Genomic DNA, 26,752 nt, shown 5'->3' on the forward strand with positions numbered 1-26,752 from the left:
ATACTTCCTTAGTAATACTCAGTATTAGACTTTGTAAATTGCCAACCAAACGTAAGAAAAAACGTTATGTGATCCTTTTCCTTCTTCTTTTGAAAGAAAAGTCACGAAAGAAAGAGCTGATTGGCACGAAAACCACTCTTATGCCAGCTCCTCAGTCCCCTAATTACGTCATCAAGACTGTGATCGTGTGATTATGGCGATGTTATGTGAAATGTGTATCACGGTTCCCTGGGAAGGGAATAGATGTTAAACATTTATTATCTTAGCCAAAAGGCCGAGACTGGCCGGGTTACCTTACTTTCAGTTAAACCAGGGCCCGGACACATTAATGTTTTATCCAGCGGTAGAGATGTTTATACTTCAAATTCTGTGATATGATGCATGTTGCAAATTCTGGTTGGCAGTGGCGTTGCCAGACATTTCAATCTTGGGGAGCACAGCACTTAATTAGGGGGGGGGGGCAGAATGTTTATTTGTGAATGCCGTCCTGGGGGAGGGGTCTAAGGTGAGGGGTGTTCCCCTTTTAATTGAGGTTCCTTAGATGCAATCTGGTGCTGTATTTTGCAAATTTAAGAAAGTTTATGTTCCAAAAAATTTTGGGCTTATTCTGTCCAATATTTATGTTTTTAATTGAAGCAGATAAAGTTTTTGTTTGAGATTTTTTAACACTAAAAGTCGCATCTGGGGGGACCTGTGGGGCACGATATTTTGGGGGAGTGCACGTGCCCCGTACACATGATCTTTTTTTCGGTGTAGTGCGTTCGATGAAGGTGTTTCTATAGCACATCGTCCGTGGTGGTATGGTTCCATTTTGTAAGGGGTGCTTGGACGTAAATTGGTACTATACGTAATAATATTTAATTCTTTGTTAAAACTACTTTTGTCAGTGAGTTATGTACATATGCTCTCCATCTCGCCATCAATGTTAATTTTTGACAAATGAAAGGGCATGGTTTAAAAAAATTCTGGTAATTGTTCAAACGAATTAATGAACGATTAACGTATATTTTGCAATAAAATACGGGAGGGCACAGAGAGAAAGAGGGTGTTGGGGGTGGGGTGAAGGTAATGTCTGAGAACACAAACTCTCAAGACAACGAGAAAAAGAGAAACGAAAGTTGTCTACACAGATGTGAGTACTTTACAGAAATTGAGATATATTGTAATTTCTTTTTAAAATGTTCTAAAATAATTCTACGTGTTAGTTGACACATTTATGAATGTATTATGGTTATACATGCACAGAAGGTTATGCAGCGAGTGGACGAAGAAAGTCTGTTAATATTAATGGTTACTAAAAGTAGGAACTTGAGAGGTTAATTGTCTTCAACAAATTTATCATATGGAATATAATTTACCCACTAAAGTAGAAAGAGAAACTGACATTCTTTCGGAATGTAGGAAGCTTGTTTTGTTTGTTGCAAATGTAAATATAAACAAAGTTTTCAGCTTAAAGAACGCTTCCAAATTTATATCTTAACTTAAAATGTAATACAAAATGTTATCAAACGTTTTGTGACGTCACAGATGGCATAGGCACACGTGTATGTTATACACACAGGCAGCAGGAATGTATTTCCTTACTTTAAGCCACCAAAAAGGCACAAGAAACGATGAAGTTAAGCGTAAACTTATGAAACACTTGAAAACGAAGCAAACTATGTAATAAAATTATATCATTAATACATTAGATTACATTACGTTTGTGCTACATGAAATTGTCTGCATTGGATTCTACCGTTAAATCACATATTATTCGCTACAGTTTCGGACACACATGTTTGACGAAAGGAGATGAAGGGGTGGTGGGGGGGGGGGGGTACAGTCCGGGCCCGGGTCAATTATAGGAAGTCTGGAAGAAAGGATAATGTATTCTCCTTTTCATAAATATAGGAAGAATTGATTAAAATTGAGAGATTTCAAAAACGGGCTCAGTGACCTAAATTATTGTCCCCGTAGTCCGATCTGGCTCTCGAAAACCCTGCAGGCTGAGGTCAGAAGTTCATTGAAACCTCGCGAAACTCTACTACTACAAATGAAGTGTTATTTAACTATCCGTTTATAACGTAACTAAAAATGTAAGTCATATATTTGTCTACATTTCTAAAATTGGCAATAAGAAATACGCCAGATTTTCCGAACTATTATATGTCTGTCACTGATGGTCTATGATTGCATCTCCTGAATTACTTTGCGTTCAATAGAAGACGAAGGGTCAGAGCTGGCCATAAAATTTCTTCGGATCTCATAGAATTGTTTGTAGACCTCATCAAACTCTGGATTCAGACTTTCCTTGACGCGTTCGACCCAGGCTGCCAGTTTGGGGTAGTTTTTGGTGGTATCCCGACCGGATAGTGTTGGTTGTATGACCTGTTTTTGCATAATATATATACATATGCATGAGTGTTGAAAGAAGGAAGAAATGTGTGGACAATATGCGGTCCGGTGTTTAAACAAACAGAGAGAAATATATCGTGGATTATCAATGGAGAAGTAAATAAATCAAATTTTCGAGAGTGTATGCTTAGTGTAGACCAGGGTGTCCCTAACTTTATCCCCCAACGAACCCCTCTGTGGATGTCAGAGTTGTCCACGAACCCCCAACTTTTCGGGACACGATCTGAGTCATTATTATAGGCTACTATAATACTCATAACAGTGCTTCGTGAAAGATCAAGTATTATGTTCATGCACCCCAGTTAGGCAACCCCTGGTGTAGAGGCCGTCCTACCATGAGGTGAGGTGAATAGGGTGGACGGACATGTAATAACGGGATACCTGTCACCACCGTCGTTCACCACCCCCCCCCCCCCATTGTCATTAAGTATATTTATTCCTTTTGTTTATTAAAAAGCTACGAAGACCTAGAGAGGACATGGTAAAAAAAAAAATTATTACGTACGTACGTAATATTTATTACGTACGTACGTGATAATTTTACGTTCTATACCGAAGATAGTAAGAAGTGGCAGTACGCGGTACGTATATACTGTAACACATTTGTCTACATGCAAGAAGTCAGAAGTCAAGCTTATGCAGCCTATAGACTAGTTAACTCAAAAATGCCGGAGACAGACAATTAAGGTACGTTCGTTCGACTAACAGTAACACCACAGGTATGCCTGTACTTAAGCCGCCACAATTTTGTGCTGGAACTCATTCCCGGATCATTAGTCCTAGGCTCAATGAAGGCATTTATAGGTCTGGCGTATGTTAGACCTAGGCCTCACGTTAAGCTTGTGTTCATTGAATCTCACGTGGATAGGTCATGGGACTCATGGGCTAGGCCAGTGATAAGGCCTGTGTATATTGCCGCTGTCAATCCAAGATGATGTTACGGCAACTTCCTGGTAGATCACTTAAACTCCCCAGCCTATGCACATATAGCCAGGGTAATACTAATAGATGGGCGAAGGTATTTGTTAGAACAACTCCCTGATTGAACTCACATTTTATAGGCTAGGTAAGGGTAGGACAGGACTACCCTACACTACAGATAATTGTTTGAGGTTTATTTTTAGCCTTCAAATTGATTTTAAAAGTATAAACGTGGAATTGTATGTTGATAATCATATGGTGTAGCCCTCCTGCATCAACAGCTAGCCCATTTAATATAATAACTACCACGTCAAATTCAATTCAATTAAGGTTAGTTGCTAATCTCAAATCACTACATTGTATCAGCTAGTATTAGTATAAGGTTAGCCTACTTTACAAACAAACCTAACCTAACAGGTTGCTAAATGTCAAAGGAGCCTAGGGTTAAAAACCACATAAAATGCCCTAGGAAAACAATCCCAAACAGAAATAAGACTGGCCAACTCAGAGAATTATTCCAAGATTAAATTAGGGTAAGAGTTAGGTTTTCAAAAAGCATGGCACAAACTATTAGACTGAAGAAAGTGATTAATCTTCTTTTCATTCTAGTACGTTAACAGACCATTTAATACTTTAATTGTTTCATTCCTTTCCTAGATTGGTACAAACTGGAAGAGGTGAAAATGAGAAATTGAGAGAGGCTACCAAGTAACACAGCTTTGCAATAGTAGAAGGATGCCTGTAGCTTGGATGATGCACATCAAGCATGTGATTGTCGCTGTTTTTATGAGAAACAATTTGATGTTTTGCACTTCAATTCATCTCTCTGTCCACAATTGATAATACCTGTTGGTACAACTTCAATGAAACTTGCATAGAGGTGGCCCGTGATGAAAAGACTTGTGGAAGTGCTCAGGAATTTTATGCCAAAGGTCATTTAGGGGTCGGTTTAGTTAATTGTTTGGAAACGCTTCTTCCTGAGTCCACGGACGGACATGTGGATGTATGCAAAACGTGATCACAATTATGGTCATTCGGGCTCTGAGTATCAGAAATTTCATGTTCAAGGACACTTTGGTTTATACTTTAACTACTTAACTATTAGCTCAAAATCTTTTCAAATTAATCTTTCTTGTGATTATAATAAGCTTAACTTACCACTTTCTATTGGAGTTAAAATAATTTGCACAAGTATGTGAGGTCCAAGGATGAGCTTATTACTAAAACATTTATGGTATCGTTGGAAGCCTAATTATTGTCTTGCAGATGTTCGGTTTGTCTGTGCAAAGTGGTAAAATATAATTGTAATTAAATTAAAAATATGAATTAATTACCAATAAGTAAATAATTATATTAAACAAATCAATTTGGTATTAGGTCATCCCTATCATTAACAATGTGAACAAAGATCTTCTAAGACCTTCCTATCTAGTTTAATGGTAGTCAGTATATGCCCCAAATTATAGCACGCAATAATGGCAAGAAGTTTTCAAAAGTACCTTCCAATTGTTCTCAGACATTTTTAAGCAAGGGCGTAGGAACCGGGGGGGCTGGGAGGCGCCAGCCCCCCAGTGAAAAATGTGGAGGGGCGGAAGTTTCATTCCGCCCCCCCCCCCGCTTCGCAAGTCAGAAAACCCCTTTTTCATTTCCAAATGAGAAAAAAAATCTCATTTGGAGCACCAAATTGTATCTAAGGCCAGGTGAAATACAAAATTAAGTTTACAAAATGGAGTGAGTGTTGAAGTGTGCTATATTGCACCAAATTGCATCTGAGGCCACCTGGAAATGCAAAAAATTCCAAAGGGGAGGGGGAACCCCCTCCCCTTAGACCCCTCCCCCAGGCCGGCCATCAGTCTTCAGCCCCCCCCCCCCCCACTCCAAAGTACCTTCCTACGCCACTGTTTTTAAGGACACACGAGATGACTGAATGGGAAAATTTCCTCAAAGGTTGTAATAAAAACAGTAGAATTCTGACCAAAGGTGACCACATTTGAATATCTAGCATATTTGGGGCTTATACAGCATACCTTTAAAGAAAAGAAGCTACCCAGTGACACAGGGCTGAATTTTGTCGTAACAAAAGTTATTGGGAGAGAGGCTTTGATCAAGTATTTCAAGAGACAGGTATAGGGTCCATTTCTTGTTCTGTCCTTAAAACTGTTCAAGTGATTTCCAAGTTGAATCCTTGTGCAAAAGTGCTGATCAAGGTCTTGGTATCCCTGTTACATTTCACAGTTGATGTCGAGCAATCAGAGCTTCAGCATGTGACGATGGTTATGCTGTAAATATGTCCTCAAAATTTTGATTTCAGTTTTGCATTTCTTATATTAATTCATTGTATTAATATGTGAGGAATTAATTAAACTAAATTGCAAAAGTTCACTTATTACTCAAAATTCAAAAGTAATGGAGATGCAAGTAAAGTTAGCTATCAGTAACATTGATGATGTTGTTTTATAATTTATGTTCTGCTTTTTCTCAATTTGAATGCATTGCAACTTAAATGGAGAATAAGGTGGCATATTAACAAGGAAAGGGGTGATTTAACCAGGGATGAGGTGGAAAATCAGTTTAATATTAACCAGGATAATGGTGACATCAACCAGGAAATGGTGTTTAATACGGTATGTAACCAGAAAGGGGTGGAACATTCTGTGATATCAACCAGGATAGTATTAGCATCAACCAGGAAATGTTGGTTAATATCACAAGGAATGAGGTGAATACCCATTGATATTAACCAGGACAGTGCCAAAATTTCACCACGAAATTTAACCAGGCTTTCCTGGTTATATCTACCAGACTACCAGGATTTTGTTAAAATCTCATTAACCAGGCAACTTGGTGAAAACAACCAGGATATATAGGGTAGCATATAAACGCAACTCCTGGTGAAAATTTCACCAGGAACTGGTGAAATTTCACCAGGTTGTTTTTGGAGTGTAGGCCTATACGTAGGCCTTCATTCGTTATAATTATCAAATACGTACGTGATAATCACTACATAAGTACGTAGTAATTATTACGTACGTACGTAATAACACTACGTACGTACGTAGTAATTATCACGTACGTACGTGATATTATTACGTACGTACGTAGTATTATCACGTACGTACGTGATAATTATTACGTACGTACGTAGTATTATTACGTACGTACGTAATAATTTTTTTTTAACCATGTCCTCTCTAGGTCTTCGTAAAAAGCAAACTGAGATTAGGCCTTATAACTTTAGTATTTCTTCCTTCTTTTTTATTTTTACCTCGGCAACGGCTAGGATATCAGCAATGGATATTTCGTCACCACATAGGAACTTTTGATCCTTTAGGAAGGTATCCTGGAGTTGGCTTGCTACGTACTCCATCTGCTTCACGTTTTCCTTGGCATCTTCTTCTGACGAAGGCTTACAATATGAGCGCATTTTGGAAAGATACTGCAAAATGATACATACAACAAAGAACAAAGTTACCGGAGAAGACTTCATTATCTTTAGTAAATATGGTTGTTGTAGGTTTATGTAGTTTTCCTTTAGTACACCTATCTATAAATGATGGGGCTATACCTATATGCACAGTAACCTTTCGACTTTTGGAAGTCGGCGGGTACAGGACACGTTCGTAATAAGGAAATGCGAAGGCGAAGAAGGGGGGGGGGGCGTACGGCCAGTAGCGGACTGGGCCATAGATTGCTTTCGAATCACTGAGTGATCCAACCGCCGGCTCTGAAACAAGCAGCGGATTTGGCGCAAAGATGGAATCGGCGCATTTGGCGCAAAGAGGAAATTTGCACCTTCGGGGCTTCGGACCAAATGACGCACAGGTTCCGAGCAGGGTAGGCCAATCCGCCACTGAGTAGAGCATGTCCAGGTAACGAGAAAAGGTAAATCTATCCATATTATAATATGAACGATGTTTACAACCTAGCAAAGTTGTAAACCACATTAAATTTAAAATAACCGAAACGGAACTATATATATATATATATATATATATATATATATATATATATATATATATTAATATATCTACCTCATCTCGAAAAACTTTGCTAAACAGTTGTCTGGTGCTTCCATCGTGGTACGAAAGATATTCGTTCACTCTTGATCGCTTTCTCAAATCTTTCGGGTACCAATGATCATCGATATCCTTTGAAAATTTCTCAATCACATAGAAAAGGATAGCCCAACTGATGGAGAGGGGAAAATGGCAAAATTATGAAAAGGGACAATTATATAAAATATGGAAAATTGTAAGAAAAGACAAAAACGGAAGCATAATCATCACGACGACAAGTAAATACATGGTAGATGACTCACCTTTATAGACATATGATTTTAACTTTTGGGGGGGGGGGGTTGAAATTTGAACTGCTTTTAAATGTGGAGAAAATTGAAAATAAATACATGTATACATTTGTGGACTGAGGTGTTTTGAGCAAGTTTAAATGTCATTTGAGGTCAGTTCACCACGTTCTTAAATTTCAATCAAAAAAGTTATGTCTTTTTTTCCGTCAGTATATAGTTCTTCAAAGCACTGTAACTCAGCCATGCGGCTTTATATATTATTGCAAGGTGTTGGGATAAGAACGAGTGGAAGTTTTTGTCATCCGTCGAGTTTGGTCATTTTGTAGGCCTGTTTGGAAAGAATCGTTTTCGGCCACTTTTGTTTATTTCAAAGTTTTATATAGGCCTATTTTATAACTGCACGGAAAATAATACAAAGCTAGAATTAAACTCTTGGTGCATGGTTATATAGTGACATAGCCTTGCTCCCTCATTTTCTACCGAATTAATTTAGTTTTGATATAGGCCTATCTCTCATTTTCAAGAAACGTGTGTTTGTTCAAGTTTGAAGACTCTAAGCATGCATGCATGCTCTCTTAGCGACTTAAGTTGACTTACCCTTCAGTGAGAATAAAGTCGCCGTCTTTCAGGACCGGGACGCAATGACGCGGATTAATTTTCAGAAACTCAGGAGAGTGTTGTTCATCTATGGAGAAATTATATTTGAACATAACACTTATTTAAACGTTGAAGTTTATTCCACTATAGCGTTGCCCTGTACACATATATAATGTAAAAACATATGTTGCAAGGATGGTCCACCAAGTCCCCTCCCTGCCTCCCCTTCACCGGCTCACTCAGTACTGACCGAAGCTGAAACTGGATTCAGATTAATGAGAACAAAACAATCAGATAGAGGCAGGGTATATAACGCATGGGTTCTGTTGATTGGAAAATCACATCTCGCCCTAGCTTATTTATCACATCCTCGTAACACTTTCTATTTTTACGGTGGGTCGCGCGGGATTTCCCCAGACGTCGACAATTTCTTCTACAGTTTTCGGAGCTTGTCGACGGAGATCGGTGAATTGTTATTATGGTTTTAACATCAATCCATAGTCCAAGCTAGCTTTCATTAATTATTATGAGTACGAAGGTAATTAGGCATTGGTAACTGAAGCAGTCGTGACGCATTCCTCAAGGTGAGCCTAAAAACTTGCGGATCGGCTGCTATAATTGACAATCTTTATGAACCAACTGATAAACAGCGGGAACTTTAAACTGCCATGGCTATGAACCGGTATTTCTGTTACTCCTGGAGCCGGGCTGAGCGCGTGTGTAACAGCATCATCACTTTAGCTAAGTTATATGTGCACACAGTTATTATAAACGGAGATGGAAGGACATAGAGATTAAATACAACTAACTGAATTGAGATGTTCGTTAAACGCACAACCTCGCGAGGGGAGACTCATTCAGGCGCGTAGCCAAGGGGAGGGGGACGAATGGGGCAACCGCCCCCTTTCAGCATATTTTTTTATTTTTTTTATGATATCGCTAGTAATTTCAAAATAAAAAATGCTTAGATGCAACTAACAAGGCCTGGAAAGTGTCATTTCCAGCGATCTGGGAGGCATTTTCGGCCAACATTTTCTTGTACGCTTCGCGCCAACACATGGTGGCGCTACGCTTAGGATAGCCTTGCTACAGCTGCTACCGTTTTCACCCCTCCCTTGGCAAATTCCTCGCTATGCCCCTGGACTCACTAGTATATAACAAACCGCATCAATCCGGATTTTTCATATATTAGGAATAATCAGGCAATATACTTATGTTCTTATTCATCCACGATCAATGCCAGTATACGATAACCATATATCAAACCATTACTGAGACAAAACTGATTCTCCAATAAATGAACTGACTAGCTTACATGCTTTAATTTATTGTCAATATTACATTGAACCAAGGATTTCTGCAAAAACACACACAACCCCCCCCCCCCCCCACCACGCACACACGACCCCCCCCCCCCCACCCCCGTAACTTACCTATAAACTCGTAGCCTACTCATATATTGGAGCTAATGCAAAAATGACGTACACGTGCTTTGAGCAGCCTTGTTCTCCAAATACTCTTATTCAGTGACTGGAGGGAAATTTAAACATGTACAATACTCCTATACCGTATACTTAGTGCTGTTGTACTCGTGCTCAGTGTTACCAGAGTTAGCGTTTTTACACTAGATCTAGCGTTTTTAGTCATTTCTGGGGTTCTAGCGCACGTTTTTCTAATTTTGGTAATTCTAGCGTTTTTTGCCTAACACTAGTTAAATTTACAAAAAATAGACCTTTTTTCAGACAAAATTCTTACTCTAGAGACCCATCCAATTTATTTTGAGTATTTTTGCCCAATCTTCGGAATTTCCTACCGAAAATTTCCATATTTTTTTCAAATTTTCTGGGTCAGACTATCACTCAAATCAACTATTCAAAATCTATTTTGTGATCGGTGACCATTCATCCTACGAATCTGTGCTAAATTGACTCGAAACAGCACGAAAGTTAGGGAAACTACCATTTACCGTTTTCTAGGGTTTTATTTTCGCAAATCTAGCGTTTTTTCGTCAATTGTCGCTGGTAACGCTGCTCGTGCTGAACATAGAAGCCTGCTAGTATATGCACACCTAACGATTGCTGAAGTGTGCGTGTATGACAATTATGAATTATCTATAGACATGGGCATATGAGACCTATACCTGCTAGTCTATATGATAGACCTATATATGATACTATATACAATATACTATATATATATTATATACCACTTATTATATACTACCGTATCATACCTGAAGACAGATCTATAATATGCTCTTCCACCAGTAAACCAGTTTTCTTTAGAAAGATTCGAACAGATCTCGATGGACAAGATATCGGATTGTAGTAAAACTGTAGCGCCATGTTGAGTTGAATTCTTCCACCGTATTGAATGTTTACTGAGCTCTGGTGAAATGCTTCGCACACCAAACACTATTATATTGAACACTGACGCTTCAACGCTTTAGCACACAACGAAGTCTAGGTCAACTAAAAGCTGTATGATTACACACCCTCTGAACATATCGGCGTATACTGTACCACTGTGTGTAAATAAATCTATGTTGTTCAAGTACACACCGGGCAGACACTTGAATCTGCTGTGTCATGCTTGTGTGATTTAGTTGCAAGAGGGTCCATGAGTTGGTAGTTATGGCTTCTTAAAAAACGATAAGGTCTACATTAGAATGTGTCTTTTTCCTTTTCTTTTTTTTTTCTGGCCTGAAGAAAATCCTACTGACTATTTCTGAAAGTTTTGCTCTAAATTCTTACCTTTTTCCAGCGACTTGTCTGCCGGCAAAAGTTTAATTGCAAAAATAAACCCCTACTTTGAATGGATGTTGTGGGAGTGGGGGGGGGGGGGGGTGGTCGGGTTGGGAGGGGATTTTGATCGATGAACTTTAGGATAAATCAGAATAGTCCCAAAATATGTTAGATGGAACTGCGGCCCACAAATGGTCACTTCCTCCAATGATCGCTCAGTCTGAGATATGTTATGCTTAGGCTCAAGGCAAGTTATTCAGTGGCACATTAATTATAATCAGTTTTCTTGGGGGGGGGGGGGGGAGGGGGTTGGTGGGTGAAGTGAAGACAGTTTAAGTTTGCAACATTTGTATATTAAATCTTTCGGCAATGTTTTCTCTCTGGTCCGCGTTGTAGGGCAACACGCTATAGCTATATATACTGCTTTGTGATCTCCCGTGGCGGTACCAGAATAACTGCATGAATGGCACTTCAAAGGTTAATTCACGGCGGAGAGGCTTTAGTTTTGTTTTACCGGAGTCGATTGGAGACTATGGGGGGGGGGGCAAACATCAGTCCGATGGGGAACCTTCCCCAGTCCCTCGTTGCCACCGACCACTAACGGTTTGTTTCAAGTCGAGCTATAACCCAAAACGTGACTAAAAGTATTATTCTCCTAAATTTTCACATCAAATCAGGCGGTGTTCAATATGACAGCAATCGTGTGTAAAGCACAAATTTTGGAAGTTGAATTAATTTTTAAGTTTCAACGCTGCTGGCCGTTCTCGATATGCCAGAGATAAAATGGTCACATGCTGTCCTTTTTGGTTTGCAACCTAAAAAGCAATTACACTGATTGTCAAATTTGGTCATTCGCAAACATTGGAAATACATTTTGTTGGTAAACTGAGAAATGTAAAGGCTGGAAATTTGACACAAACTGTAAGATTGTTTACTCACGATTTAAGGAGAGTGTAAATTAATTGTATTTACTTTTGCTTCAAATATTGATTCATCCCAATGTCAATTTAACCGGACAACGTAAATTCGTGTAGGCAATCAACTTATGCCCCCATCGATTAGCTCTCCGCCAAACAAAAAACAAAAAAAACTTACCGAAATAAAACTTCAAATTACGTACATCATGCACATTTGTTTGCTTCAAGTATAATTTACTTCCGGTACAAAACTTATTACCTTAATTTAAATGAATACAGCAAAAATACAGAATGAAAAAATGCACTGTGGTTTCGATGATGTAACATGAGTAGTTTTCATCATTAATCTGACGTAATGTATAGTGAGGGTTTACAATATACATACTAGATCTTAGTAAAACAGTGAAAAACAGTTTGATGTGACAAACAATAAATTCACAATGACACAGGCTGTCCTATAATGACCATTGACCGCAACAACAAACTTCTTTTACTAAATGTGATACATCAAACATACTAAATATGACATCTGTCCTTGTTGAAATATTGTGTAAAACATGGTTTTCACAATTTGACCCCTGGTGAACTCAAACGACCATTGACCTCCGCCCACAAATTAAGGTTTCTTGTACTCAATGTGGTACAATTACATACCTAATATGCGATCTGTCCAAGCTTCCCATGCGATATTATATTTAGGAAGGTGCGTGTGTACATAAACAGGTAAGAGGGAAGTGAAGTGTTTAGCATTTTACTTCAAATGACCTTTGACCTCCACCAAAATCAATAGGCTGCTTTTACTCAATGTTATACACCTTCATACTAAGTATGAGATCCGCCCAATATTGAGATATCATGTTTACAAGGTTGTCATATTTTGACCTCTGATGACCCCAAATGACTTTTACCAAGAACAATAGGTTTTTGTACTCAATGTGGTTCATATACATATTAAATAGGAGATTTTCCCAAGCTTATGTTCTTGAGATATCGTGTTAACAAGATTTTGACAATTTGACCCCTATGGTGACCCCCAATGACCTTTGACCTCCATATAAAAAACGATATGCTTCTTGTACTTAATGTGGTACTTCTACACACCAAATATAAATTGGCGACCTTCCCTTCTTCAGATATCGTGTTTACAAGTTGGGCATCACAAACGCACACACAAACGCCATCATGAATGCAAATTAAGTGTACGATTATCATAGAAACCAAAAAGTCATTGTAGGAATTGAATGAAGCTTTCACCACTATAAAATCTCATTGTTAAGGAAGGGTTCAATGGTTATCATGGTTTTGAGACAACTTCTTAAACTGTTCTTTACAATGGTTCCTGTAACTTAGTCTATGGCAAGAATTTTTTAGTCAAGCATATTCATTAGCATCAGTCCAGAGGAAAGGGTAAGGGTAAAGGGGGAGGGGGAAGGTCTCCGGGCATCTGGATTCAACTAGGTAGCGGGGTCAAATATGGAAAAAAAATGTATTCTCATTTCAACAATATACTAAAGAAGAAATGAGGATTTCAAATAGGTTGCCGGGTTAATTACCCATAATGCTTCTCTTACTCATACCATGGCAACCATATCAAAGAAAACAGAGGTAAAGAAAATATATAGTAAAGTCTTACAAATATATATTTTATATTATCACTTTTAGATATATTTTCAACAGCTGCATTCATGTTCCAAAAAAGAAATATGGAATTTCCAAATCTGATAGTTTTGTAATATTTCAGTAAATAGTTGTGACATACACTTGCTGCTCAATTGCTCTTTTTCCCCCTTTTCTTCTTGCTCTCAGTAACAGTATATACAAGAGGTGGTAAAGAGGAGGTATAACAGGGAAATGTATACAAAGTCCTGGTCCTCGATGCTCATTTTATTAACTGACCTATCGTCTGACAGAAAATGTTTAAATGGTCATTCTGTCATAGAAATGACCTCTCCGAACCTTCACCAATGATGTATGTATGTATGTATTTTAGATCCTCCTGCAAGCAAGAACTCGCAAAGAAGCCTCATTGGCTTATCAAAGCCGCAAGCTGACCGAAGTCAGTCTCTTACATTCATATTTAACGTCCATGATTATGAATTGTCAACAACTTTGAACTAGACGACATACATTAATCTGGGAGTGACTCGAACCGGGGACCTTATGGTTGAAAGGCACCGGCGTTAACCACTGAGCTAACAATCTGAGCTAACACTCCGACAATCCGATGACAAGAGTTCAAAACTTGCCTGACTTGAATCCCAACCCCCTGTACATCAATGATGCAATATCTCCTATGGAAGTTTTAACTGGCTGTGGCACATAGATTCACAAACTATTCCAAAGAAAATTACAGATATAAACGGGTAGTTTATGCAGCGATGGATTTCCTGGAAGAAGGAGAATGCTCAGGACTGTTTGTAGCTGATTTTGAGTACCAAAGAGGTTTCAAAAGAGAGGGTCATGGCCCCGTAGACCTACTCCCTGGATCTATAGTGTACATGATTAGTGAAAATGCTGGGTTTTCTGATTTCTGAATCAATGTAGACTTTATAGTCTCTCAGCCAGATGAAGTATGGGTGACCACCCTGCATCAGCTTACAATCAATACAAAAAGACACCTTCATCATGTATAGAAATTATGTTGTAATAATAATAATAATAATACATAATTTTTAAATAGCGCCAAACAAAATATGAAATAATTCTCGAAGCGCTTAACAAATAATAACAATTATAACATATATGCTTTGGTGAAAAGATACGTTTTGAGTGCTGATTTGAAACCGTTCACAGTATTGCACATTTTTACATGTTCTGGAAGTGAGTTCCACAGGCACAGTGCACTGGATGGGATCGTTCTCAAGCTGTAAGTCTGTGTTTTTACTCTAGGGATGAGTAACATCAGCGATGAATTAGAGCGAAGTGAGCGTGTGGATGATGGTCGGAGCTGAAACAAGTTGGTGAGGTAGCTTGGTCCTACATTGTGCATGCATATGAACACCAGAATTGGCAGAATTGTTTGCATTCCAAACCTTGCAGCTTCCCCTTAGCCTATCCCATCGTTTAATAAGACACTCCAGAGGGAGGAAGATGTACTTTCGATGGATGAGAGAGGAACACACTCATCAGACCTGTTTGCAACAAATACACGTTTTGTACCGAGCATGTCAACTGCAAATGTTAATATCTCGCAAAAAACAGTACCTAGGAACTGAACGGAGATTTATCACCAGGATGCTAATAGAATATGGACATCTTGTATCGGTTAAAAAAATATGTTCCCTCAAGACTATCCTCTCTCACGAGAGCCCTATTGCTACTTCTGCTTGCCAGTGTATCTCGGTGGAACCTCCCGGCCGGACAGAGCAAACATTTCCTCTAGCGTCTCTGCCAAGTACGGGGTCAGTGATTCACTTACTCGACACATCCAGTCCGACAACTTTGGGAAACCTTCAAACGGATCTCGATGAAAACATTCCAGAGTAACGATCTGTCAGGATAAAGAAGATGTTCAGCAATTCATCATAAATAAACTAGAAATAAAACTCACAAACGGTACAAAAATAGCGACATACTTTAGTGAAACGTTTAGATTTCTTTTACTATTAACTTTTAGTTTACGGTAGTACTCACAATTTGTTAATACTACTGTGCAGCATTGTCGGTTTGGCTACTTACATGCCAAAAATGCCAACATTTGGCATTTTTCAAATTTCATTGGGCGGAGATAGAAATGTCACTTCCAGCCAAACAGCCTTTCGGTGGTTCTTTGTGGACTTTTTTCTTTAATGGTCTACCAATTCAAGAGAAACAGTCGCGGAAAATTCCCATATTGATTTTGACCATTTCATGTTGGTCAGTCTGACTTTGGACTTACGTGTTGGCAGAAACATTGGATTTGTTTGTTACCACATTTCAATCCCTAATGTTCATCTAAGAGACCCCCATAGCAACGAATTGTGAACAAACACAATTCCTACCCATTATACAATGTCAATTGACATTAAAGAAAAACAGCAAATTGGTATTTTGCATTTTTTCACCCGATTTGGCCGCCAATCTGGGCGAATGCGTCAGAGAAAAACTGGCAACCCTGCTCCTATGTATTGACATATTCTTTATGACAAATATTTCTCATATTACTAACATCCTTTTTTCCCCCATCACAGGGAAACAGTATACTGGGAAATCGTTTAACAAAACTAAAAGATTTCCTCCTCTCTGCAATGTGTTTCCAATATGTGAACAAAATGACAGAAACTCTAGAGAAGCCTAAATTATTTATTAAAGACATCCTTAAAAAAACATTTCAGGATAAACTTTCAAATGTGACAAGCTCTTCTTAAGAATACAAAATGTTTACCTCATTTGCAGCAAAGATGTCGGCCACACTTATTTCATTTCCGCAGAGGAATTTCTGATCACCTAAGAATGTCTTCTGGACAATATGTGTAATTTTCTTGACATTTAATTCCAGTTTTTCCTTTTCTTTGGGGTTATTATGTCCTTTCATCAATGCTTTCCACTGATGTAAAAATAAGAAGGTTAAATTAAGAACTAAAGCATCTTCAAACTAGACGGAATAATAAAAGTAAGAAAGTAATTAAAATTCAAACTACAGTAGTTAGGCTTAATATGCATGAAATTGAGAGCTGACCCATGATTTGGAAGATGATCAGGGTAAGGTTACCATATTTTTTTTTCTAGAGAAACCATGATGAGATGGTGATATATGTGGAGATGTCTATTTTGAGGGAGTTTCCCTGCACTTTCTGGGAAAACTTGATTTTGAGGGGTAACCTACATGCAAATGGTACCAGATTAGAAGTGATTCAATCCAGCGTACTTTTAATATAATAATTAACACATAAGGCCAAAGAATTGTTACTACTTACAATTTGCATTTCTGTACTTAAATTAAAGTAGCCAGAGTGTCAAATGATCATCAAGAGAACTTTGCTACTGAATTTATTACAAATTTGTTAGAACTACCTTACAAATGTGGACATTTTGTAGGTAGTTTATCAGTTCACCAGCATGCTTGGGTAAGATAGAATTAAGTACTATTAACAGGACATGTCCTGGGTAATACATATCTGTGGTAACCCCTAAGTCACTGATACTGAGTACCTGGTACAGAGACTGCAAGATTAGTACTCAGACTGGAAAACCAGTACTACTCAGACTGGAAGACCAGCACTCAGGCTGGAAAACTGGTACTCAAACTGCCAGGAAGGCTTGTACTCATACTGAAAGACTGACACTTAGACTGGAAGAATGGAAACCAGACTGGAAGACTGGTACTAAAAATTTGAAAACTGGAACTCAGACTGGAAGACCAGTGCTCAGACTGGAAGACTGTACTCAGCACGGGGGACTGGTACTCAGAATGGAACACCAGTACTCAGATAGGAATCAGACTAGAAAACTGGTATTCTTACTGGAACTGATATTCAGACTGGAACCGGTATACAGACTGGAATAGTGGTACTTAGACTTCAGAGACTTCACTATAACCAAAAGGCATAAATGCATAAATGCATTGACGTTTATGTGATGTAATTTGAGAAGTTTTCAAGAATCTGTCCAAAGTCTCTTTTTTAAAATATTTCACTGAAATTAAAAACGTTAATAATGCAGAGAGAGTCAGTGGCGGAGCATCCATACAGTCAGGGGGGGGCGGATGCCCCCCCTGACGGACTCAAATGGACTGCTGGCACCCTTTTCAGCTCTTTAACACTTTTTACTTATTCGCAATTATTGACTTTTTTTGCGCTCTCATCTACCTATTGACATTTGTCACATTTTGTTGGTGTAATTTGGCGATGACACCTATTTATTCTTCATTTATCTGCAATTTAGCCAGGCCCGGAAAGGGTCATTTCCGGCGATCTAGGGAGTATCTTTACTCAAAAAATTTCTGTACGCTACGCGCCAACCTGTGGTGGCGCTCCGCTTAGATAGTGTCGAAAGCTCTACAGACCATTCTCGCCACTCCTGACCAATATCCCTAGCTCCGCCACTGGAGAGAGTGGGGTGGTGGTGGGGGGGAGGGGGGACAGGAGGCAGACTATTGTAATGACATATTGCTTGTTTCATACCTCGTAGACACCCAAGTATGAGTAGTGCAGACGAGTTCCGAGGTGTTGATATTCCAGGTATTCATCTACTCTGGCTCTTCTCAATGGATCTGCAGGATACCAATGGTCTGGGAACTGACCTCTGTATTTGTCAGCGATGTATCTCACCATGGCAACACTAAATAAGAACCATAACATTGCTTGGTGAGACATTGTGGCAAAGTCATATACATTTTTGTAAAGCAATTACTTGAGTCCTTTTTCAGAAGACTTTTCCAGCAGCTAAAACTTTGTAAGGTTTTTAAATAAATATAATATACAGTATAGTCAGAAACGATTTTTGATCGATGACAGCTACAAATTTTAAGGTTGATAAACAATGTATCCTCAATACCAGTACCTTGTACACCCTCATTATAACAGAGATGAAAATTTGAACTTGAAGCCAGCACTTCAGTTGAGAGAAACATTGTAAAATAATTATTCAGGGATGACTTTAAACACAAAATTAATTTTGAAATGATACAGACTGTTGAAAATGAACTGCAAGCAGGCCAGGTTGTATTACTACACCACTTTAAAGTTAAATTGAAAAATGACCCTTTAAATGTATCTGAGGCTATAGCCAATTAATATGGCTGGACTACTTAGTCTTAAACACAGACCGTAACATCACTTCCTCAGATGCACTACAAAGCACAACGGAAAAGTATCAAACTTCTATGGCCTCAAAATGACATGTTTACAGTGTGTTACATATTTTTTTCATGGACAAGTGGTAGTGTTGAATAGGTTATCATCCAATATGAAGTCAGAAGAATATGTCTTGGTTGAGTTCTTAGAATTTTATAAAGCAATGCATTAACATTCTGGCCTGTACTGAGGAGTTAACTGAGACATAACTATGACTAAGTTTAATAGCCTTAAAGGAACATTCCAGAGATTTAACATATTTTAAAGGTGTAAAAGTAAGTTGGCCTGATGTTTCGATCCTAGCAGGATCTTCTTCAGAGTCTAAAAAAAGCCTCTGAGGGAGATCCTGCTAGGATCGAAATGTCAGGCCAACGTACTTTTAGACATTCTCAAGTGGATAAGCAGTTTGCTAACAGTTTTATTTTATTTTGATATTTTAAAGGTGAATATCTTGAACACTGGAATTCTTCTATAGATGTTACTGGCACTCTAACTTTTATTTTTCCTTGGTCTGGACTATATCAAGACTAAAACTCATCATGCCTAAATTCATCCTTAAAAATGACTTGCATCATTTTGACATTAAATGAGGTGAATTTCTGTAGTCCTGACTGACCAGATAACCAGACTTGCCTTCGTTTCTCTGCAATTTTCTCACAAATCTATTTTACCCCAAAATTCCCTGAAGTATTTTCCTGCTACATCGGCTCCTGAAGATATGCCCCAGAAAGTAGGATTGGCAATCACACCAGCTAGACCAGGGAGTCATACCTTGTTAATTTTGAAAGCAAAATGCGATATTTCCCCTTGTGAAATCTTCAGAATTATTGCCATGCTCAAAGAAACAGTACATACAAAAATCACAGAGAGGAAAATGCAGTGAGAAAGATGACTGACTTTGATACAGTGGTTTGCAACCACTTTTGGTACTTCTGGCATATTAGGCGGCCATAAAGATTGACTTTATCAAAGCACAGTGCGGTTGTTTATGACCAAACAAGATATAATCTGGTGCTTGCTGATCCTGCAACCTTGGTCAACTATAAAGTTACATATCTTAAATATTTTCAACATAAGTTTGTATGATGTCATATAAAATATTTGTATCAGTTTTCACCAAAAATAAAAAATAAAACTAATGGTAATATTTGAGTTTTAATACCTATACAAACCAAGTGTGACAACATTACTAGCTGGAAGCATACCATACTGTATGTACCAGTTGAGCTGTGTTCTGAAAGGGTGTATTTTGTTTGGCAATTTGCCAGCATTACCTCTCAGACAGGTTGAAGTCTCCATCTTTGAGAGCAGGTAGCTTCTTTCTGGGGTTGATCTTCACAAATTCTGGGGTACGGTTCTCACCTGAAAACCAAAGGAAGTTGACTCAAGAATGTTAGAAACTCAGGAAGCATAGACATACATCTTAACATAATTATGTATCAAAATATGATGACCAGTACCTTTTAAAAATGAAAAAATTATATGGACAGCTTAATCTATTGTGTTGTTTCTTGAATCCACATGTATTGTGAATACAGCATTTCCAATGGCAAATATTCCTTGTAATTAGGCAATACTTGTACTTAGGAATTTTGAGAAGTTACAGCTATAGTGTAGACTCTATGATGACTGGAAACATATATTAGCCCTGCAGTGTTCAAGCTGTTGTGATGAATGAAGAATAACATAAGAGACATACTTAAGCCAGAGAAACATGACTGTCATAATATGCAATACATTGCCATGCATACCAATATTTGCATGTTCTTTTTATTTTGTTTCATTGCCGTGATAGGCTACTTTTATCACAAAAAGGTAAAACAGTGGGTCAAAAAGTCAGAGGGTGTGATAAGGGATGCATGCAATGATTACAATCACCTTTACTTGAAAGCCAATAGCAACCAATATAATATTGGATTCAGTTTAATTGTGACATGGATCCTGGCATCACACTACATAGGATTAGACTGTCAAGGTGAACTGTACAGTAGTAGATAGTAAAGGCCTACCCCCCCCCCCCCCCCCAAATGCATCATTTAGTAACTTGTCTTAATTAGGCTATTTTGAAACTAGCAAAAAAATTCTTCAATAATTTCAAGTTGTGAAATATAGCACCATTTTGCATAGAAGCAGCCTACATTCTGGAATAAATTTCCAACATATGGGAAGGGAAATCCCCTCCTCTTGTCTTAACCCCACCCCCTCCCACCACGTTTTAAAAAAATTGTGGTTGTGGCCCAGAAAACTAGCATTGAATGAAACTTCATGCTTCTAAGTGAGTTGTTTATCAGTCCTGATTAACTTGTGAATGAAAATGATTCAATGCTACAAAACTTACCTGACATAATCGTTATCTTTTTGGCTTCAAATGGGATCGCAGTTACTTTTAGCAATGCATATAGTGCCCTACACGGCGGTGACAACATGTCATAATACAAACACAGATTATTCATATTGAATGCTGGTTAAACTTTGGCAAACTGTTATCAAGGGTATACTTTAACGAATAAGTATCTCCCAAATCCAGCTAATCGGTCAAGAATGCTTAAAATCTTTAAAAAGTCTGATCAGATGTAGTTTGTTATGAAGTGAGACTTCTCGTAGTACTTGTACACTGCAATACAGAATTATCTGAACATAACTCAGGCACGGTCGTTGTACAGTACTATCATTAATTTAGAGGGCTGTGATAAAATCTGCGTAGCTATCCGTGATTTGAAATATGTCTACAATTTATATAAGTGTGCAAGTGAACAATGCTCGCTTTGCAGACTTGCGCCAAAATATTGTGTAATGTGTTTACCATCGAGGTGCTCTTTGGAGTTTACATAGTCTGGGTTTGCTACTAACAAAGTGTGTAGTAGTAAACCATCCTTCCAAGAACATAACAAGGTCATATTTAGTTAATGTAGGCGTATTGGAAGGCAAGTTCGTTGTCTAGTTCCTAGCGAAGAACCCTCGCTGCTAAGAAAATAATTGTGGTAAGTAATAGTTTTATCAATAGTTACCATTCAAAGTCAGAATAACTGTTATAGATCGTGCGTGTCTGATGTTAGGCTAGATTTCATACGTTCGTGGAATCGGCTCAACTTATGTTCACCATGTCAAATGACTGCAATTCACCAGCGGTGGTCTTATTCCAGACATCACCATGAGCAAACTATATTATGTTTATGACATGTTGTTGCTACTAAAAAGTTAGTCTTTCAATGTTAAGCCCAGGATAATTCACGTTTACTAGTGATTTCTCGCACAGTATAAAACTGCTGAAGTATTTTGATTGTAGGATTCAGTTTCTGACATTAGGAGTAACAAGATTCAATATTTGCCTGAAAAAAATAGCTAGTTCTGAAGAAGATTACAATAAAAGCTTCCATTATCATACTTTATATAGAATCAGCATTGTTTTCAATTTGTCCTTTTGTTCACTTTTTCTTTGTTTTTTTTGTTATAGTTTTGAGACTGCAATTCACCAGCGGTGGTCTTATTCCAGACATCACCATGAGCAAACTGTATTATTATTATGACATGCTCTCTCAACCTTCTAGGGCCATATATACATTTCTGAAGGTCACTGGTATTCCATTTGAAGCATGTAAAATAAGTATTGCTGCTGGTAAGTTTGTTTGTTGAATAATTTTTGTTGATGTCAGTTTTACACAAACTTAACTGGATCTACAAACAAGCTGAACCCATGTACTAGTGAAAAAGTAGTACACAAAAAGCTGTATATATTTAAGTGTATAATTTTGAAAATTGCACATTCTTTACAAAATTCCTGACTGCCTATCTGAAGGAAATTGTTGAATGTATGGCAACTTCAGCCATTTTTAAATTCTTTCTTCTATCTTTGCCTGAAATGACTCTTGATTTTACCCAGATATTTTGATCTGATGAAACCATCAGTAGAAAAGATTTAAAGAGATTTTCCAGTGACTGAAGTTGATGGCTTTAATAAAGGCATTGAAGACTCGCCCCAAACCGCGTGCGGCCATCTGAAAAGTTAACTTTCTGTTGCTTGCAAATGACGTTTTGTTTGTGTCGCTACAAAATGCAGACAGTAATGAAACATGATACCTTGTTATCTTTAGCTGGACCTGAGATGTCCATCGCTGTACCTTTTATACACTGTGCTGTGGGTATTGACCACAGCTGTAAGTACTGACTGTACACCAGTGTCCAATTACTGATGGTAGCAAGCTGTGTGTGTACTTTCTGGGATCGATGGTGGTGTTTAACACTTCTGTTACACCTCATTCGAAACTAGGTCAGATTACCGGCATAAGATGTTTCTTTTTGCGTGAGTCTTCACACCCTTTACTTAAGGATGCTGGTAATTTTCTGCATCTTTAGGTCACATCACATCCCTCATATTACTTATTTCTATGATATCACAGTCCGCCCTCTGCGAAAAGAACCAAGGGTTTAGCCAATCTAATTAGTTGCACTTCTCAGCCATATCTCAAGTTAGGAACAAGATATTCAGATGGGTTTACGAGCAACAGTGTGAAATAGTTTTCTTTCTCATGTTTTTTGAGAGCGTGGTGGCCAATTGGCTAAGGCGTCAGACTCGTGATCCAAGGATTGCTGGTTCGATTCCTGCCTAGTTCATTACGTTGTGTCCTTGGGCAAGATGCTTTATATCATTTGCCTCTCTCCACCCAAATGGGTACCTGTGAGGTAACTTGCATTGGGCGCAGTATATAACTGCTGCCGACTGGAGGGATTGTCTCTGGGACACGTTATCATTGACCATATTGTCTGTAAAGCGCTTTGAGACCTATCGCTGGTATAAAGCGCTATATAAAAAGGTTAAAAAAGCAAATAGAGTATGATACCCCATTGTCTGCTACCCGATTATCCTTGTTGATGCGGTGGAGAGATAGCGGCAATGGTTAGAAACAGTCCAGAATCAAGTTAGTTGGCCTAGAGGGATCAATAACTACACACAAAGTCATGTTGGTCTTTTTCACTTGATTCTTCTAGATGTTTATGCATTATCCAACTGTTATATACAATTTGTGATCTTAAAATCTGTAGCAAACACCAGCCTAGCATCATTTCCAACAGTTTTTTTATTATTGTAAATACCTTTTTGACACTTGCAAATTTGTTATTATCCAGGGGAAAATCGAACTGCAGAATTTGCCGAGATCAACCCACGGAAAAAGTTACCTGCCTTGAAAGATGGAGACTTTAATTTGTCAGAAAGGTACAAAAATCCAATCGACTAATTAACAAATTTGATAAAAAATTTCTCTGAGTAAATTCTGTAGATCATTTATGGTTATGGGACTGAGGTTATGGTTATTTATGGTTATGGGTTATGGTTATGGTTACCACATGGGATATGTTACCACATGGGTTATGTTAACACATGGGTTATGGTTATGGGCTATAGTTATGGGTTATGATTATTTATGGTTATAGGACTATGGTTATGGGACTGTTTGACATCTGTGATGGATTTTGACTGGAAAAAAAAATAATTTAAAAAAATGCTGCTGGCTATCAGAATTTGCTAAATTGGTGAAGATTCTAGCATGCATTTTCCCTAGGATTTTCTGTTTGTGTAAAAATGGGTTCTAGAAATGCTCTTGACAATAAGAAATGTCAACATGAAGAGCCAGATTGGGCCCTGAGGACAATTATGTCAGTGGGTCCCCTTTTTTAATTGGAAAATGAGAATGCATTATTGTTTATCTCATATTTCCCTGGTCCCCTAATTAACCAAAACTGTGAAGCTGTAGCCCTCCGAATGCTTCTGCATGCCACCCTCTCACTCGCCATGCCTGGATGTAGGGTCAATATGTTGAGGGACTTTAATAGAAAGATGGGTGAAATTTAAAATTCTTAACAAGATTAAATGTCATCAAAATTTTCTTTCTTCATTCTGAGGAATGTGAGTTAAAAGGAATTCTAGTGTCATTCTTCATCTGCTGATAGTTAAGCTACTGTAAAGAATTATCCAACACAACCTTGCTATTCCTGATGCATCTTGAAAAGACCTTATACTGTACTTCTTGGTTTATATCTCTGTATAGTGTGGCCATGGTTAGATACATCGCCAACAAGTACAGAGACCAAATCGCAGACCACTGGTATCCAAAGGACCTGAAGCAGAGGGCCAGAGTCGATGAATACTTGGAATATCAACACTTAGGAACAAGACTTCATTACTCGTTACTCTTCATTCATGAGGTACTGTATTTATATTAAATGAATACCTAATCGTAAGGTACATTATATGTTAGGTAGATGAGGTGCAGAATATATATCACAGGTATACCCCGTCAAGTTTGTGTTTGTGTTGGAAAGATGAGGTTGTCCATACATCAGAGAAGTAATCACTTTGAGCTGTATTTCATGATATGCCCAAAAAAACCTGTGTCAATGATATTGACACTTAATGGTTTAATCATTAGTTTTCATATATGTGGTTGTGTATTAGTTAGTTTAGTTTAGTTTAGTTAAGTAGAAAAAAGGATCAGGAGGGACACTTAAGTCACCATCAAGGACCCTATAGAGAGAGAAAAAAACTGAAGACACAAACACTCAGACCCGATTACAATGCTTAAAGTGCTTGTCCAAAGCATTCTTAAACCCATTGACACTACTTGCAAGTACAACTTTCTCAGGCAAACCATTCCACTCACTCACAACCCTATTAGAAAAAAAGTTATGCCAAATATTAATCCTACTATGTCACTTTTGGAGTTTAAGACAATGACCTCTGGTACAACTACTGTTAGCAAACATGAAAAAGTCGGTAAAGGATAAATTGTCGAAACCATACACAATCTTGAAAACCTGGATCAAGTCCCCATGTAACCTCCTAAGCTCCAGTGTGGCGAGATTCAACAGTTGTAACATCAGACGAACACCCCTTTAAAGTTGACTTTGTGTCAGGACATCATCTCTGCTTCTGCTTGTTGTTGAAAAGTTAAATGTGAGCCTTACAGAACAAAAGGTTAGTTGTCCCTGCAATAGAACATTCAAGGTCCTTCTTCACAGTTTTGAAATCTTATACTTTTTCCTTTTTTCTTCTGTTTTTTTTAACCTATTTCAGTTGTCAGCGATGAGAACTGGACAAACCCCAGACACTAAACAGACAGCAAAGTTGGAGACTAACATGAAGAAAATTACTCACATTGTCCAGAAGACATTTTTGGGTGACAACAAGTTTTTATGTGGTGATGAAATTACTATTGCTGATATCTTTGCTGTACATGAGGTAAAGTCAGCAATTTAACAACCTTTACATATTCTACACATATACACCCATGCCCATCAATCAATAAAAAATACAAAATAGTGTTTGTTGGTAGGTTCACCCAGGTCTCTCATATCTATACATTAGAAATGATCCAAATGGAGATGTTGTGTTACTTTATTTAAGATGCCGACATAGTGAAAGTGTCGGTCACGTGATCAAAGATAACTTGTTCAGAGAAATCTTGTGCAATGCTTAGTACCACTAATGATGAAAAACCTTCTGAGAAGCATATCGTGGCTATGAATTTTTGCCTTTAACCGATTATATTTAACACTCATTTTATCATCTTTTGTCTTTTTCTGTCTCACAGATTCTTCAAATTGTCGGTACAGGTCATGACCCTGTGACAGACAATCCTAAGCTGGCAGCTTGGATGGAGAGAGTAAGCCATAAACTAAATCCTCATTTTGCCGAGACCCTCGTGGAGATATATGCCATGGGTGGTAAAGAAATACCTCCACAATTGAAGAGCAAATATTAAGGAATGTTTATTAAAAGTGTAAAGTATTCAACCAAAGAAATTATACTTGCACTTCCAATCATTGGACATTTTCATGAAATTTTTATATATGATTTCCTGTGCTTAATAAAACTATGCCCAGTGTGCAGCCTTCAAGTTGACCAGTTATGATACCTGCAATTGCTGAAGGTTTCTCCCATCTGGTTCACACCTGTTAAATTCTTCTTACTGCATCTAAACTCACTTATTTGTTGGTCACACCATTTGATGCAGGGAAGTCTTATGTACTATTTTTCTGTTATTTGATAATGATCTCCTTGTTACCCAAACTTTTGGAATCATCTGTTCTGCCATTTTTTTA

General features: G+C 38.0%; 2 protein-coding genes across 2 annotated transcripts; one reads left to right on the top strand and one right to left on the bottom strand.

Moving 5' to 3' along the window:
• Positions 1 to 1,137: 1,137 nt before the first annotated feature.
• Positions 1,138 to 21,271, bottom strand: LOC139981401 (uncharacterized). Its single transcript, XM_071993767.1, has 11 exons — positions 20,994 to 21,271; positions 19,930 to 20,017; positions 17,984 to 18,140; positions 16,246 to 16,407; positions 15,203 to 15,372; positions 10,783 to 10,861; positions 10,455 to 10,635; positions 8,222 to 8,309; positions 7,350 to 7,506; positions 6,584 to 6,754; positions 1,138 to 2,370 (listed from the first exon to the last, which is right to left on the bottom strand). Exons 1-11 carry the CDS (start codon positions 21,106 to 21,108, stop codon positions 2,167 to 2,169), a joined length of 1,572 nt encoding a protein of 523 aa, XP_071849868.1. The 5' UTR covers positions 21,109 to 21,271; the 3' UTR covers positions 1,138 to 2,166.
• A 209-nt stretch (positions 21,272 to 21,480) lies between these two features.
• On the top strand, positions 21,481 to 26,594 carry LOC139980888 (glutathione S-transferase theta-3-like). Its single transcript, XM_071992891.1, has 6 exons — positions 21,481 to 21,636; positions 22,110 to 22,271; positions 23,780 to 23,867; positions 24,700 to 24,856; positions 25,725 to 25,889; positions 26,242 to 26,594. Exons 2-6 carry the CDS (start codon positions 22,157 to 22,159, stop codon positions 26,410 to 26,412), a joined length of 696 nt encoding a protein of 231 aa, XP_071848992.1. The 5' UTR covers positions 21,481 to 21,636; positions 22,110 to 22,156; the 3' UTR covers positions 26,413 to 26,594.
• Positions 26,595 to 26,752: the final 158 nt, after the last annotated feature.

Source organism: Apostichopus japonicus, chromosome 15 (assembly GCF_037975245.1).
Source record: "Apostichopus japonicus isolate 1M-3 chromosome 15, ASM3797524v1, whole genome shotgun sequence".
NCBI lineage: Eukaryota > Metazoa > Echinodermata > Holothuroidea > Aspidochirotida > Stichopodidae > Apostichopus > Apostichopus japonicus.